At 38.6% G+C, this 15259-nt stretch overlaps 1 protein-coding gene across 1 annotated transcript in view; it reads right to left on the minus strand.

Moving 5' to 3' along the window:
- The window catches only part of brf1b (BRF1 general transcription factor IIIB subunit b), a 74046-nt gene that overhangs the window by 22028 nt on the left and 36759 nt on the right, over positions 1-15259 (minus strand). Inside the window, exons 13-15 of the mRNA XM_088647881.1 lie at positions 1079-1140; positions 704-785; positions 338-393 (exon numbers count right to left, since the gene is read on the minus strand). Coding sequence (XP_088504007.1) covers positions 338-393; positions 704-785; positions 1079-1140 — 200 coding nt within the window. The remainder of the gene's footprint in view (positions 1-337; positions 394-703; positions 786-1078; positions 1141-15259) is intronic.

A 15259-nucleotide genomic window follows, 5' to 3' on the forward strand; every position in this document is an offset into this window, starting at 1 on the left:
GCCACTAGTTACTGAACCTGCACATATTTATTCACACAAGTGTATGTACTGTGCGGTCATTCGACTAATTAAATAACCCAAATACATATTATATCATTGCATTATATGTTTAATTGGGTTACATGAATCTTTAACCAAGACATTCATGAAGATCTAATTACATTTGAGGTATAAAGGAATACAGAACAACCTAGGGGGTTAACAATTTTTTCAGCTCAGTAGAAAAAGTAGGACCTGTGATCATCTGTCATAGTTAACTGTCATATAAAGCTCCACATCTCGCATTTAACGAATGAAATTGGTTTTTAAAAAGGAGGTCAATTCTTTGAATCGCTACCTTTTGTTCCTTATAGATCCCAAGCTCTTTCTCTTTTGCTATCCTTTCTTCCTTTTCTAAAAAGAAAATATAAAGAGACATACATAATTAAATTGTAATTAGCATCATTTATCACAAGAGTAAATGGTCCAAACATTGCATCAGGCATCAGAGAGCGAGAGCCTACTGACATCTGACTGCTGAAATGAAAATCTGTAAAAATTATTCTTTTGGATTTCTGGAGTAAAAAAACTAATAAATCCTTCCAAAGTCTGTATAGAACCCTGATAACGGATTTTAACTAGATTCTGTGAAGCAATTTTTTTCTCTTTAATGAAAAAGCACTGGCCAGAATGAATGATAAGTGATTAGATTACAACAGCTCACCTTTCTGTTCTTTTAAGTAGTCAGAATTCTCCCTTGTCCAAAGCTCCGTCTTAATTTTTACTTCTGTTTCATTTAGGATATACTAGGAGGACAAAACACTACTGATTACACAATAAAAACAGATGATCTTTGAACTCTTCTCATTAACTAGGAAACAGGTTCACCTTAAGCTCCCATCTACAGTTTTCTCAAAGTTCAAAAAAATATCTCCTTAAAATATTAGCTGACAAACATGCTATTGTAAAATTCCAGTTTACCAAAAGCATCCAATTTGGGAAGGTCCATCATGAAGGAAAGATGAATGGTCCCAGCAAAGACCGTTACGGAAAAGATACAATTTAAAGTAATGCACAGACATTGGAGGTGTGGACTCACCCGATCAATTTCATCATCATCAATACCATTCAGATCTAATTCCCCATTTTCAGGATTTCCATCTAAAAAGATAAGGAGAAGGTTTCACAGTTAAATGAGTTTTATCTTTTTTTTCGAAGCCACATGCAGCTTTATCATGAAACAGCTGCTGCATTAGATTTCACACATAATGGCCTGGCAGGTAATCCATTAGAATCCATATTTTAATACAACATTTAAGAACCGTCTTTCATGATTTTAACACAGTCTATTTTCAGTTATTAAAATACACAGAAATGCTTGATGAGGTTTATTGGCACATTTCGTTATTAACACCTCCAACAATTATGACTGATATGCTTAACAGAGCTTTAAAATGGAAATTATTTTGATAATTCACTGTATTAATCACATTTGACTACCCCAGGTTTATAGAGCACTAAATTAAAAAGTTTATTTATGAATTGGAGGTGTCACTGAAATGTAATTCACATTTCTATGAAGATGTGAATTGAGTATTGACAATTATGAACTAAATATTCAGTTGATTACTAGACTGTAGGGTTATTAAACAAAAGTACAGAATATCCTCATCTGAAATATTAACCTTGCAAATGGACTAATATGTTTAAAAAAGCACCAACACAGAAAAAATAAAAATGAAGACAAGAGCACTGAAATCCCAGCTTGAGGTGCAGAAAAACCCTCACAATAAATACAAATATCTAATCACCTGACTTAGTCTTGTTTCAGAAACCTTTTTTTGGTTATTGGTTATAAATGGTTTTTGGATCATTTCTACTGGCTTAATTTTGCTTCATGTGGCTACTGCCTCTACCACTGATAGCACTGTGAAGAAATCCCAGCAACGCTTACACAGTTTCAGAAAATATTCCTTTGGAGACCAAAAAATAATTCTTCCAACATTTTATAGATCTTTTATTGAAAATATTTTAACCTTTTTTCTTTTATCTATTGGTTCACATCGCTCAAATGACAAAAAGACCTCAACCGCCTTCAGAATGTTGTGAACCTCAGCTCTCTAGTCATTGGTGTGCCTTTAAGACCACTGGCACAGCTCTGTTCCCAGTAGACCCTGAGGAAGTCCTGTGCCATCAATGAAGACTCATCTCTTCCTCAGTCTTTAGATCTTTTACCTTAAGGAACACTTTTTCAAAGACCACAGTGCAAGACAAATAGGAAAAAAAAATAGCTTTGTTCCAGTGGCCATCAGGCTCACAAACAATGAATGCAAGACAGTTTTATCAACATGATCGCTATTGGATAGAGCCCCCTCTGCAAATGTACAAGTAATTTAATACATATCTAATGGACTTATTATTTTATTGTGTAGTACAAGACAGAGCCTTACAATGCACATGCACTCTGTTATTCTAATCATTTTTGGACCTTTTGCTATTTTTATTCTATTTTCTACTTAAAAGTGTTGTCATACCATGTTTTTTGCCAGTTTTATTTGTAATATGTTGCACGTTTAACTGATTACTGATTAAATTGCTGCTTGGGGATGAATATAGTATATTAAAATGAATTGTTAAAAAAGCACTTTTTACAGAGGAACATTATTACCAAACAGCAACTGATGTGCCTATAATGGACAGTCACGTCATTTTCTCTAAAACAGTTAATCAAACAATAAAGACCGTTATGTGCTAGAAAACTTGTCTTGCAAATAGTTATTAAGGTTATGTACCATCTTTCAAACTGCAGAAGCCTCTTTGTTTGATAGCTTTAAGTACCCATAGCAAACCTTGAATTCAATCCAAGAAATAACTTCAAAGCATTTGAATTTTTATTTTGAGAAGAGTAGTGGCAATTAAGTGTGGACAGGTGCCCCTTAGCTAAAATCCCTCAGTTTATTGCTTTGGGGAATAGAGATGAAATATTGCTGAAGTTTAGTGCAGCTTTTACTGATCTGCACCTGAGCAGATGTTCATTACTAGAATGTTAATAGCAAGGCTGTTCATAAGATCTTCTATTGAAGGTTTGTGGATATGCCTTCACAGATTTCTCTGTTTCATCTGGAAAATTGCAATAGCTGCCACTCAAAGAAGAATCAACATGAAAAAGCATGTGTGGTAGATTACAATGCAACTCTTAAGTGTCTTTTAAACCTTTTAAAAGTCACAAAAAGGGGTTATAATCCCTTATCCATAGAGATCTCATAATGTCCTTTGATGAGGAGCAGTAAGGATAATACCTGGAATACATAAACACTAACAAGTACTACTGGCAATAACACAGACCATACAATCAATTATATCTGCATGTTCAAACCAAGAATAATATTTGCCATGCAAGGAAATGGATGACATTGAAAAGAGGGTGCACAGTTTAAATTTTACCATAGGTTTGTAATTTTTCTGTTTAAGGCAAAGACACTATAATTACTGGAATTACAGTCCTACTGTAATCTGGTGTGTATGTTTTAAAACTTAGGCGTTGGCATAAAACTTAAGTGTTGGAGATTTACTGCCACACCTTATGGCTAACCTACATTAGCCACGTTTGTGATGTGCTTTATGCATATCTGATGTCTGCCTGTCCCATTGCAGCCAACACTACAATATACACTGGCAGCATTTGCAGCATATCAGCAGCTGAGGAAACAAGAGGCTCCACATCCCTTTCCAGTGTTTTATGAACCTTACAGTGAACTTATTTTACTTTTTTGTCATACCGTTCCAATAGTGACCCAATGACCTACTAGCCCACCCCATCTTCCCACAAAATTATAGAATGCTTACAGGGGTGCTGACCCTCCCATCCAAGAACACAAAATATGAAACAGTAAAATATTTTGTGTAGTTATTAAATATGTAGTTTGGTTATACAGTTCCCTTGGCACTGTATTGTATTCCATTGTATTCCTCAGCACTAAACTGCTGATGACAAAGAAAGAAATGCTGATGAAGCTGAGGATCTCTTATCTACGCAGTAGGCAGCAGAAAACTGAATACACTCTGGAGAAGCAGCCAGATGTGTGAGGAACACCACACGAGTAACACACAAGCAGCGTAGATGCAGCTTTAGGTTTCAAATTGCAAATCAGCCACAGCAGAGCAACTTATAAGGCAAAGAAACTTATTTCGTTTAAAAAGGTATGTACTTGAAGTCTCCAAACCGAAACAGCTTTTAGCATGTGCTGATTTCTTGTTCGTTATGTCAATAAACTAGGTTTTGAAGCAGCATACAAAGAAAAATACAGTTTTGTACTCTAAAGCCTCCCGATCTGCTTTGCAGAAAGGAATCTGACACAAATTTCAAATTTGGCTGACTGAATTACAGCGATCTGGAATAATATAATAACCTCAGCTGGATAAATCAAGAAATCCAGACGTTGACCGAGGTCCAGCTCGGCTTTCTCCTGCTTGCGACAGCCTGTCATGAAAGAGGCAGCTCCAAATAAGAACAATCTGACCTCCCGCTCCGGGTTAAGGTAGCAGTCTCTCTGGGCACCCAAAGGCTGTTAAAAGTCCGACTCGGTTACAAGGGAAAAGAAACCATGGGAAACTCTCTGACATTTCACAGCCGGGCGAGAGAGAGAGTTGGGGTCAATGTTCGGCATTTGTAAGCCTTAACGCTTCCAGCCAATTGTCCAGTACAACAGACAACATATAATCCTGATACCATGTAAAACCTGGCACAACACAAACACAAAGATGTGAGGCTGAAGATTCTACTATTGGAGGGGTGGGGAGGGGGTGTCTGGAGAATAAAGCACTTAAGAAGATGTGCATTACCCAGCCAGCAGGGCTTAGGCCAGCTGTGAACTGAATTAATGCTATTATAAATGTAAAACAAATGGCCTTCCATTAAAAACCTTTTCTGTATTGTGTGTGAATGGCTAGGATTTGCATTACACTGAATGTAGCCCTGGGAATATAACTGTTTTTTCTTTACTATTTGTTTCTTTCAGGTCCTGGCAGTCTTGAGACAATCGATTGTTATAGGGGTTTAAAACCTGTAATTTGGAGCTGAAACTGGTGACAATCAGCTCCACATTTCAGGACTAGAGAGAATCGGCATTGATGAGTGCATTTCAAACCACAATGAAAATAAAATGTACACATTAATGAAAAAAATTAAAACAAGTTCCATCACAAACAGATGAAATTTCCAGGTAGGCACAGTGCCATATTCTTCTTCTGGTGACATGAAGCGGCCCAATTACATTGTAAACAAGCAGGCTTGTGAATACATCTCTTTTAATCCAATAGAAACATTGCTCTCAACATCCAGGCAGTTTTGCCAACAAATGCTACTTACTTGTTAACTCTGCATGTTAGAATTCGGGGTGTTACAACAAGAATTACAAGCACCAACCCCAACAAACCTTAACCAGCACAAAGTAAGCAGTGAAAATATAAAATGAAAACAACATTCTATTTCAGAGCAGTTATTTCTGTGGGATAACTGTTCATTTCAAATTTATTCAAAATATTCTACAGCTCGACAAAATAATCAGGTATGTAAATAACAGGTTTGCACGAACATATACAATTGAGGCCAAGGTTTAGGGCATTTTCAAATTTGCCAAATACTCACCTAAACAAAATTCAGAAAATCCAATTTCCCCATTAAAAGCTCAAATCCAAACTACTCAATGGACACGGTACAGAATGCCGCAAAGCTAAGAACTGTAAAAACCACACAAGTATTATCTGAAACTAAAGTTTATATTTTGAAAAACGTTTTATCCTCTGTAACCAGAACATGCCATTTCTCTCATGTGTTTGGTAAGGTTTGTTTTTCATTTTTTTTGTTCCAGTCGCTGGATTCTCCACAGTTAAATTAGGAAACAGGGCTCTGTGGAGGTTGACAGCAACAGGCTGAACATCAGAATTATTAATTGTAATTTCTAAGCATTCTTAAGAGAAGCATGCAATTAGTAAAAGACATTGAGAAGAGGACTGTAAACTTTAAAATTTACCTTTAAAAAAACCTTTAAAATTTAATATTTGTTCACAGCAAGATTCAGCTGTTTTTCCACAAAACGTTCTTGTAGGTTTGGCACTTTGACACAAACATCTTACCCACAAGTTGTTATACAACAGAGCAGCCGTAACTAACAAGTTCGACAATTTGGAGGCGGGGTGGAGAAGAATTCAATATGAAGTCTCTGGCTGACTGACAGGCTCTTTCACCTTCCAAGCAAAGGAAAGCTGACTCATGATCAAATCCTGCAGCCAGGTATTATACTGCAGCAAACAAACGCTGAAAACATTTAACTAAAAGGAGCATAAACAGAAACAGATGGCTTGTGACATCTGAAGGTTTTAGAAAAGACAGGCTTCCGTGCTCCCTGTGCTGTATTGCATGTCAGATTTTTAAAAGGGAGGAAAAAAAAAAACTGCATGGTCTAGGTAGAACTGGCAGCAATTTCTGAAAGGAAGGGGCCTCTGTTTATGTTCCTCCTTACGCGTTTGGACAAAACCTTTCTCCTTGCGGCAAACAAAAACCTGCAGTACTTTTCCACCCTTCCAAGTCACTTGTGTTTCCAGACAGCAGAGCGGCGAACAGCCTCGCTCAGAGTTCTGCGATGTACACGAACTCTATGTCGCTGCTCCCCCAGAGAGCCAGCCGCTGCCAGGCTGGGCACGATCTCCTGGCAGACCCACCAGCATGCTCCTGGGTCTTCAGCCAATAGCTGCAACTTGAAGAACCACACAAGAACTGGACTAAAAATACACGCCGGGACAAAAAAGAATTACATTGTCAGATTGGATTTAAAATACAAACTGAGAAGAGAAGCTAATGAAAGCAACCACGCTTCAGATTTCTAATACAAGCCTTTAATTTGCAAGTAGTTTTGTTCTTCACCAAAAAATACCTTCTTCTAAAGACTTAAGCAACTATATCAAAAGACTGAATCAGTGACCCTTTGTTAACACTGTATACAGTACTTCCATTTGCAGTAGTGGTCACAATTCAGAAAAGGAGAGCATCACCAGTTAGTCAACTTTAGCAATTCCTGAAAAACCCAAACGATTTATTGCAAAGAAAAATGCAGATGTGAACAATGATGACATACAATCATATGGCACGCTAAATACAATGCAGCTTGTCAATCTTCATTGACACAGCAAACAACCTGTTTATGCTAAAAACCTTGGTATATCTGTCTTCTGACAGAAATCGCTGTTGGTCCTAGAGAAGAACTAAACAAATCAACACAGGACACATGAGAGCTGACCCCGTGTTCAAACATACCCTTTTATTTCCACTGTGTTTTCCTTATTGAACAAGCCAGAGCAATTCTGCTCTGATATCCAAAAATGTGACATTTAGGCAACAGAAACCTAACTCATTCATTCCGTGTTGCTCTGATCCTACCAGATTCAATTAACTTACAGTAAATTGATTGGCACACGAAACTACAGAAAAGCCATGTCAATAGTTTGGCAATACGCTCTGTTCATCCATTGTTCACGGAGTAAAATGTGCATTATTATTTCTGTTCTTGTCATGGTTTCAATAGCGATTTTTAAAGGTATTTAAAATGTATTTTATTATTTTGATATATATTTTCTTATTAATTTAAATAGGAACTACAGACCCAATTTCTTTAAGTTTTGGTAACAAAAGAAATTGACGGTATCACAAAAAAATTAAAATTCCGAATTAAACACTAAATCATGAACTTTACAGTGCGAGTGCTGTATAGTCGCAACGTTGAGAGTTCACGAGAATAATGACATGAAGCAGCCCTTCTTGCTCACTAGTCACTGTAGTGACTAATATAATGTGATGCACGAGTGAAAAAGTACGGCAAAACCATCTCGAAGTCATGAGCAGTATCTCTATTGGATTAGAAGAGATGGATTAGATTAGAAGAGATGGATTCAAAAGCCTGCTTGTTCACAATTCAATAGAGCAGCTTCAAGTCACTGGAAGGTTTGTTGCCTCATTCTGAATCACAGACAATAACAGCTATATGGCGCTGCACATACCTGGAAATTCTGTTTTGTGATGAATAATGGAGATTTTACTCTTTACTGTGTAGATTTTACTTTGTGGTTTGAAATGCACTCATCAATGACGATTCTTTCTAACCCCGAAATATAAAAATAGAGTTGCAGTTCCCCTTTAAAGGTGTAACTAGCAACTCCTTTTTTAAAACTTTCAAGGGTTTATTTGTGATTCCTTTAAGCCTGACATGTTGAAAGCTAAAGGGTTTAGCTTTCTTAAACTACTGCTGCAAGTGTCTTCATGAGAATCAAACAGGAAAGCTGTCCCTACAACAGAAAGCACGCATGCTGAAGATGATGCTAAATGGAAACACATTTCCCAAAGCAAGTGAATTCCACTGAATAAAATACATCAAACAAAAAGGGCACCTACTGTTAAAACAGTACAATTCTACTTCGATAGAAGACAACATGTCTTCGAGTTAGCCTTTTCTCTCTTTAATCTGAGAGACATATATTCAATGTACTGTGCAGACTCGATATCTGAAATATTTTCTCTACATTTGCAATGCATGCAAATCTCACAATTTCTTAATTTTTTTTTTAAACGTCATCTGATGATGTAAGTTTGGGATCCTTTATCCTTGGAAAATAAAACTATGGGAAACTATTAGCCACTAATGAAAAAAACAGAAAAACAAAACTGAGTGGTTATGCAAGATGGAAATGTTGTGCTATAGCAAAATAAGTTATTTTTGCATTATTTCCAATAGATGCATACTGTAGCTTTTAATCCTTTTAAATAGAGGCAGGACATTTACTTTTTCCTGCCCAAGAGTGACGTACAGGAACGATCAAATTACACACACTAAAGAACAGAAGATACTGAAGTACTTGATTCTCCACAAGGCAGAGTAATCTTCCATACCTCTGTCAGCATGCTTGTGTGGCAATCCAGCTAGCGCTCTGAAAACCTTTGCACCTTCCTCTCATGATCCAATGCATCCTCAATAACTATGCTCAATTCTTCACCTTTCACTGCAATACACAAGCTATTAACAACAAGCACAGTCTTAAATGGGTGAAACCCTTCTCTCCTGGATCCTCCGACAAAGCTTCTCCACCTGCAGACAGTTCACCTTTTACTTCCGGTTACGCAACACCAGCTGTGGAGGTAATGGAAACCTCTAGATTTAAGCAAACGCCATTTAGAGGGAGGGAAGTGTTCTTACACTCAAACACATCACAGCTGCACATTTCCAACGCATAATTTCCCATTAGTATACCAGTTCTGGGGGCTGTCTGCATATCCAGTCACGCAACGGGACCCTGACTGGAAATGCACCGATTTCCCGGGTCTGGGGCTTCTCCTGGCTCAGGGATTGATTGGTACAGGGATGGGATTTGTGTTCTTTTTGTCTCTCCAGGGATTGGATGACCTAGAAATAACTTTTCCAGCTAACTGTGTGTCTGGGTGCTGAGCTGGGCCTGGCAGTGATGTCTTGGGGTGTGCATGTGGCCAGCAGTGCTTAGTGTGGACACCAACATACAGGCTTTTAATAGAGCAGCTGGGAAAATAGCCATCATACCATCTGCTATCCCACACCTACTGTAAAGCTGCAGGCTTTGTTAAAGGCAACAATATGGCATCTGAGATGCATAATTTAAAAGCCTACAGCTGCCATTGCTGGGCAATAACAAAGTTAATTAATCAAAATATTATTCCACGTATGGAACTTCTAGAACAGCCCTGAAAATATCAGTACTGTTCCGTTTATGCACATCACAAAACACTGCTGTTTTTATAGTGCTGAAAGAAATAAGTCCAAGAACAGCTTTTTATTTTTGTCTTCGGGGTATTTTCTTCCTAGAAAGGCCATGCAAAGGATTTAGCATAGATGCTATACCAAATAAGTTATTTAAAAAAAAAGCATGATTCATGTTCCCACAAGTTTTCACCAACACAACACTGTCTGGTTCCACAGAAGGATGAACAGGCACGAGCACTGTCCTTCTCTTAGAGGCAGAAACAAAACAGAAGAAATGGCTTTGGTCCAACTGTGATGTCATGGTAGCAAAGTGATTCTAAAGCAGCTGTCTAATTACATCATGAAAGGCTCAGACAGTGGTTGACTGCAGCTGTTCCGCTGAAAATTCCATACCTATAAATCTCTTTTTTTCCCCATACTTCCCTGAAATATTTCTTATTTTACCAATAATACTTATACCATCACATTTAACTTCAGTATGGACCTGAATCAGCGGTACACCACTGATCACTTAAACATCTATACAAGATAAAATGTTTCAATACCTAGTTTTTTTTTTATTACACAGGTGCATGTTTCGCAATGTATATATCCAGGCACGCACCAAGTTTTCAAAAGACTAAGGATAATTTATGTTTCAGGTAAGAACAAATGTAATTCATTTTAACCTATATTTCAAGTCTCAGTTCGGTTAATGGATTTAATTGTGTGTCTGACCCCAGGAAGCAATGGAGGCCTTTTCTGCCACACTCCCTATATACTGTACCTGCAATCTTTCCTGCATCACAGATTAACTCTCGAAACACCTCCAGAGGTCTTTACATGATGCTCTCATAATAGGCTATCCTGTAAGCAGATGTACAGTACATAACCATAGGTCTGGGCATTATTACCCTGATGGGAACAGATTTTTTTAAAAATGGTAGGCGTACTATAGATTCCTCATATCTGCAAAGAGCCAAGCCTAGATAGCTGCTATAGACAACACAGAGCTGTATCAAGTTTTATTAGTTACTTCTGAGCTTTCTTACTGTACAGTGTGTGAGCAAATGAAAGCAGTGTCCGTATGCTACATCAATATTATAGAAAGCGTAACATGTCATCGAATATTTAACGTATTCTTATTTATCCTGACTCGTCCTGGGTGATTACGTTGTAACAAGTACTACGTAGAATCTTAAGGTTCACGTTTTTTCTAGGATTGCTGGTAAAGTTAATAAAGACAGAGTATGATACAATCAAGACTGGGTTCCAAGTGCTGTCTCCTTTCATTATTTAAAGCAGTCAGCTGAAAGAAAACAGGAGGGCCACATTAATGTGATATTACATCAGACAAAACTGGTGGTCTGGCAGCTTATCTATAAAGTAGAAACCCCTTCTTAAAGCTTACCATGGAACACTGCTGAGAAATATCAGAAACAAACCCTAAATTAATAAACAGGTTATTAATTACTTATTAGTCTGTGATGTTCGATTAATGACATTAATAAATTAAGCATTGAGAAAGACAGAAAGGGGGAAAAATACATCATGCAGCAACATTATAAATAACAATCACACCCACCGGTATTATGGATACGGGTGAGTACACATACGTTCCAATACTTCCTGGAAACAAGGAAGTCAAATCAGCAGGGTTCTTGGGGGAGGGGTGCTCTTGACCCCCCTGGCAAAGGATCTTGGGTCCTCATGCCTCCTCGCTACCAGTGGTCAACTGCCAAACTGCACGGGAGGCAAGCCTGCCCATTTGTTTGGACACACGGATGTGCTGTTTCAACACGCCAGCGTCACGCCGGAGACACGCCCTGCCAGCAGGCGACATGCTGAACACCTAACCTTAACCAGAATATAACCAGAAATATAAAGAACTGGAGTAGCCAGTCAATATTCTAGTGTACTACTGCACCCATTGTAGCAAAGTCTAACCCTACAAATCCCACCTACATTTGTTTCTGCTTGTCTAGGATCTTTTCAGCGAGCACTGCTCTTGTTGCTGATGTAGGTCTCAAGTAAACATTCCTGCTTGCACACTTTTTGAACCTCACTCGCCAAAGTCTCTGCACATCTCTGAATGGATGCTTGAACAGAGCAGATCTGTTTCCCCATGTTCCTCACTTCAAATTTTGGTTTCACACACTGTGATTTAAACTGTATTGTTGTAACTTTCTTTAAAAAGGGGCCCCCGCTTTCCGTTTTAAGTGAGGCCTTACCCCTGGAAAGAAACATCCTTTAAATAGGTGCCAGGTGAGACAAGCCACCTATTCAGACACTATTCGTTTCTCTGGATTTGTATTCAGGCCGAGCACATTTAGTTCCTCTCTCCTCATGGGCAGCACTAACACCTGAAATAAACCTCTTATCCACCAGCAAGAAGTGACCTATAAAACGCTCCTCTAAGTATGTCAGTTTGTCAACATCCAGAAACGTTAGCCAAGCCCACACAACACAGTGCATTCCTGGCTTCAAAATAACCCGACAATGCTTAACGCATGCTTTTCTCTTATATAGAACACCAAAAAATGTGCGGACACTTAAAAAAACATTAACTTCCACTGCACCCAAGCAATAAAATCATGCTGCAAGCTTTTGACAAACGTATTTAGAAAGCAGTTCTTGCTCTGCTGCTGTCCTCTCCTAAGTGTAACGATAGTGTGCAGAATCACCTGCAATGTTGTTGCAAGGTCAAAGACAGTAGCAGCTGTAAAACAGAGTGCAACATAGCAGGATTTTATGGAGATCTTCTGAAAGGCTGGTATGTTGTTTAATCGGCCTAATTTTTATTAGGTCACCCATTTTAAAAAAATTCTCACCATTTTTTTATAGGAAAAAAAAACATAAGTCCTTTTTATCAACCTTTGTTCACTCCGCAGAATGCGCAACTGTTCCTCCAAGGCAGGACTGCTGTGGTCACTTGTGTGATCCTTGTCAGGATTCTTGCTGCCGAATTCTCACTAACACTCTGATTGCAGCTTGTTAACTGTAGTACAAGACACTCCTGCAAGCAGGTCTTTACCAGTATCAAATCTTATAGAAAAACTGGTTCATGCATTTTTGTACGTTAAATTTCTAACATTCATAAATTAAACATTTAGCAAGACATAAAAGGGGAAATACACACATTAATTTATGCAGCAGCTGTCATATACGTTTCTAAATGTATGCTTCAATACTTATTTGAAACAAGCCACATCTGTGTGGATTGTTTCTGCTACAGCAGGTGTGGCTCGTCAGTATTTCTAAAATAAAATGACATCTTGACAATATTCTGCACATGGGGCTCAATGGCTACTCATCCAGGAACACAAAAATCACCCCCCAAATTTTTAATTGTGGAATAATGTTGTCAATTGTCTAGGTTACAGCACTACTTGTACATAACTGATGGGAGCAACCTAGTAACACGATCTCAATCTTAACACGATTAAGAGGCAAAACATTTTTTTGACAGCCAAGCTTTTTACAGCAGAAATAGAATCAGAAGGCATCGAGACATCAGTTACAAAATTAGTTACGGTATTAGTTTTTATGCGGGCTTCAAGAGGCCAGCACAGCCTTACAGGAAAGATCTGCATGTTATCATCTTCAATGCAACTTTTAAGCAAAGGCGAACAGACCATGCAAAGTCTCCAACGAGGTTTAATCCTTAATTAATTCTGGTCAAGGAACTAATCATTTAAAAGGTTGAATGGTCAGGAAAGGGCTGAAAAAGAGAGCAAAATGCATATGCAGTTATTTGCATTGCTTTCTTGATTATATAGCTGCAGGTCTTCAGACAAACCTCAGAAAGTCACTATCTTGGCATCAGCTTCAGACTCAATTTCTCTAGTCAGGTGATCCAAGGCACAGCATCAGAACCTTAAGCAAGAGTAAAATCAGTACTCCCAGAGAAATGCAGAGGCAGGTGAACAGATTATAAGCAGGGAGTTGCAAAGGAACTAGCAGATGTCGATTCCATGCTAAGGAGAAAGAAGAAAATTTCAGCCGTGGAGTCTTCTTCAAAAAAGAGGGAGGGGACAGGGAAAGCAGGGAAAGGGGGTAAAGGGGGCTGCATGTTTGGGGTGGATCTGATAATCTGCAATCCTTCAAAAAGAGACCAATTCGCATGGATTGGGAAATGTGAAGGATTAATTAGTGCTCGTGTGAGTTATTGAGATCAAGTTTCTGAAGAGTCCGATCAACGTGAACTAAAAGACAGACAAATGACGAGGCTGGTTTCTTCTCATCTAAAACTAAGCTGCATTAATAAAACTAGGCAGCTTTAAATACTAAAGCTCATAATACACATACTGTATTGTGCTGACTTGTGTTTGTTCAGTAACAAGTGTGTTGTGCAGTAGTGTGCATAAACATATACATACATACGGACACTATTACAGCCCTGCAGCAAGGTCTGATGCTCTTACAGCACCTACTTTGTTGTATCTACAACTCTAACCATTCCAGAACAAATTGCCAAGACAGGCCATGAGAAACAAGCATGGAACTCTAATGTGTGTCCACACATGACAGAAAGTGTCTTTTGGCATTTCTGGCCAATGCCTACCTTGAAACATGTTTCACGCAATCAGACAAGGCTCCATACTCTCAGCCCTTTCTAGGTCGTTCTCTGAATATGCCATATGTCTAACATATTTGTGAGTGACTCATATACGGTCGTATAAACTTGCTCCAAGTTCTAAAACAAAATATCAATCAAAGATTTAAGCCTTAGGCATTGCACTGTCCCTTTAGAAAAAAGTTGCGACATCTTTCAAATCAGATTAAAAAAAATACGTTCTGATTTAGAGAGCTCCAAAAGTTTCCCAGCGTAACTGTAGTCTTATGATCTGTTTTTGCACTTGCCAACATTCCTCAGCTGGGGCTGAGGCACTTTCTCTGTGCTGCCCCTTCTGACCTTGCGTTAGGAACTCAATCATCAAACACTGCTCAGGCTCTCATGTTTGATGTGCTTCATGTTACTACAAACACGCCTGTGCGATTCCCACAGGTCCTGCTGAAGCAACTTTGCTATCCTGTGTGTACGACCCCACTCGAGAGGCACAAGATTAGGCGCGCTAGTAATGTTTTTCAGTGGCTTTGGGCCCACAATGAATCCTTCTTGTACACACCAAGTTCAGAAACTGGAAGAGGCACTGCGAGATTAGACTAAGCTGTGAGACGCAGTGGAGAAACAATAAAGCTCAGGTTGGAACTCTTCGGTTATCCTGTGAGCATAGTCAGACTTTCATAAGGTGAGTGCCAACATAAGATGAGTTAACTATCAGGCAATTAAACGGATTAGGAACATGTTAAAAGTCAGCAATGGCTTTGCTTATGGATTTTTGTGATACATTTTCCTTGTTGATTTGCAAGATGGGAATTTCCAGCTGATGAACAGCAGCCCACACAAGGTCAGCGTGACAGCCTCAGCCTGCATCTGACAAAGCCTCTCTTACAGGAAGTGCAGACAGAGGGCATTAAAGTATACTGATCAATCTGCCATAGGAAATAACTCCATTCTC

Source organism: Lepisosteus platostomus, chromosome 10 (assembly GCF_059453375.1).
Source record: "Lepisosteus platostomus isolate fLepPlt1 chromosome 10, fLepPlt1.hap1, whole genome shotgun sequence".
NCBI classification, from domain to species: domain Eukaryota; kingdom Metazoa; phylum Chordata; class Actinopteri; order Semionotiformes; family Lepisosteidae; genus Lepisosteus; species Lepisosteus platostomus.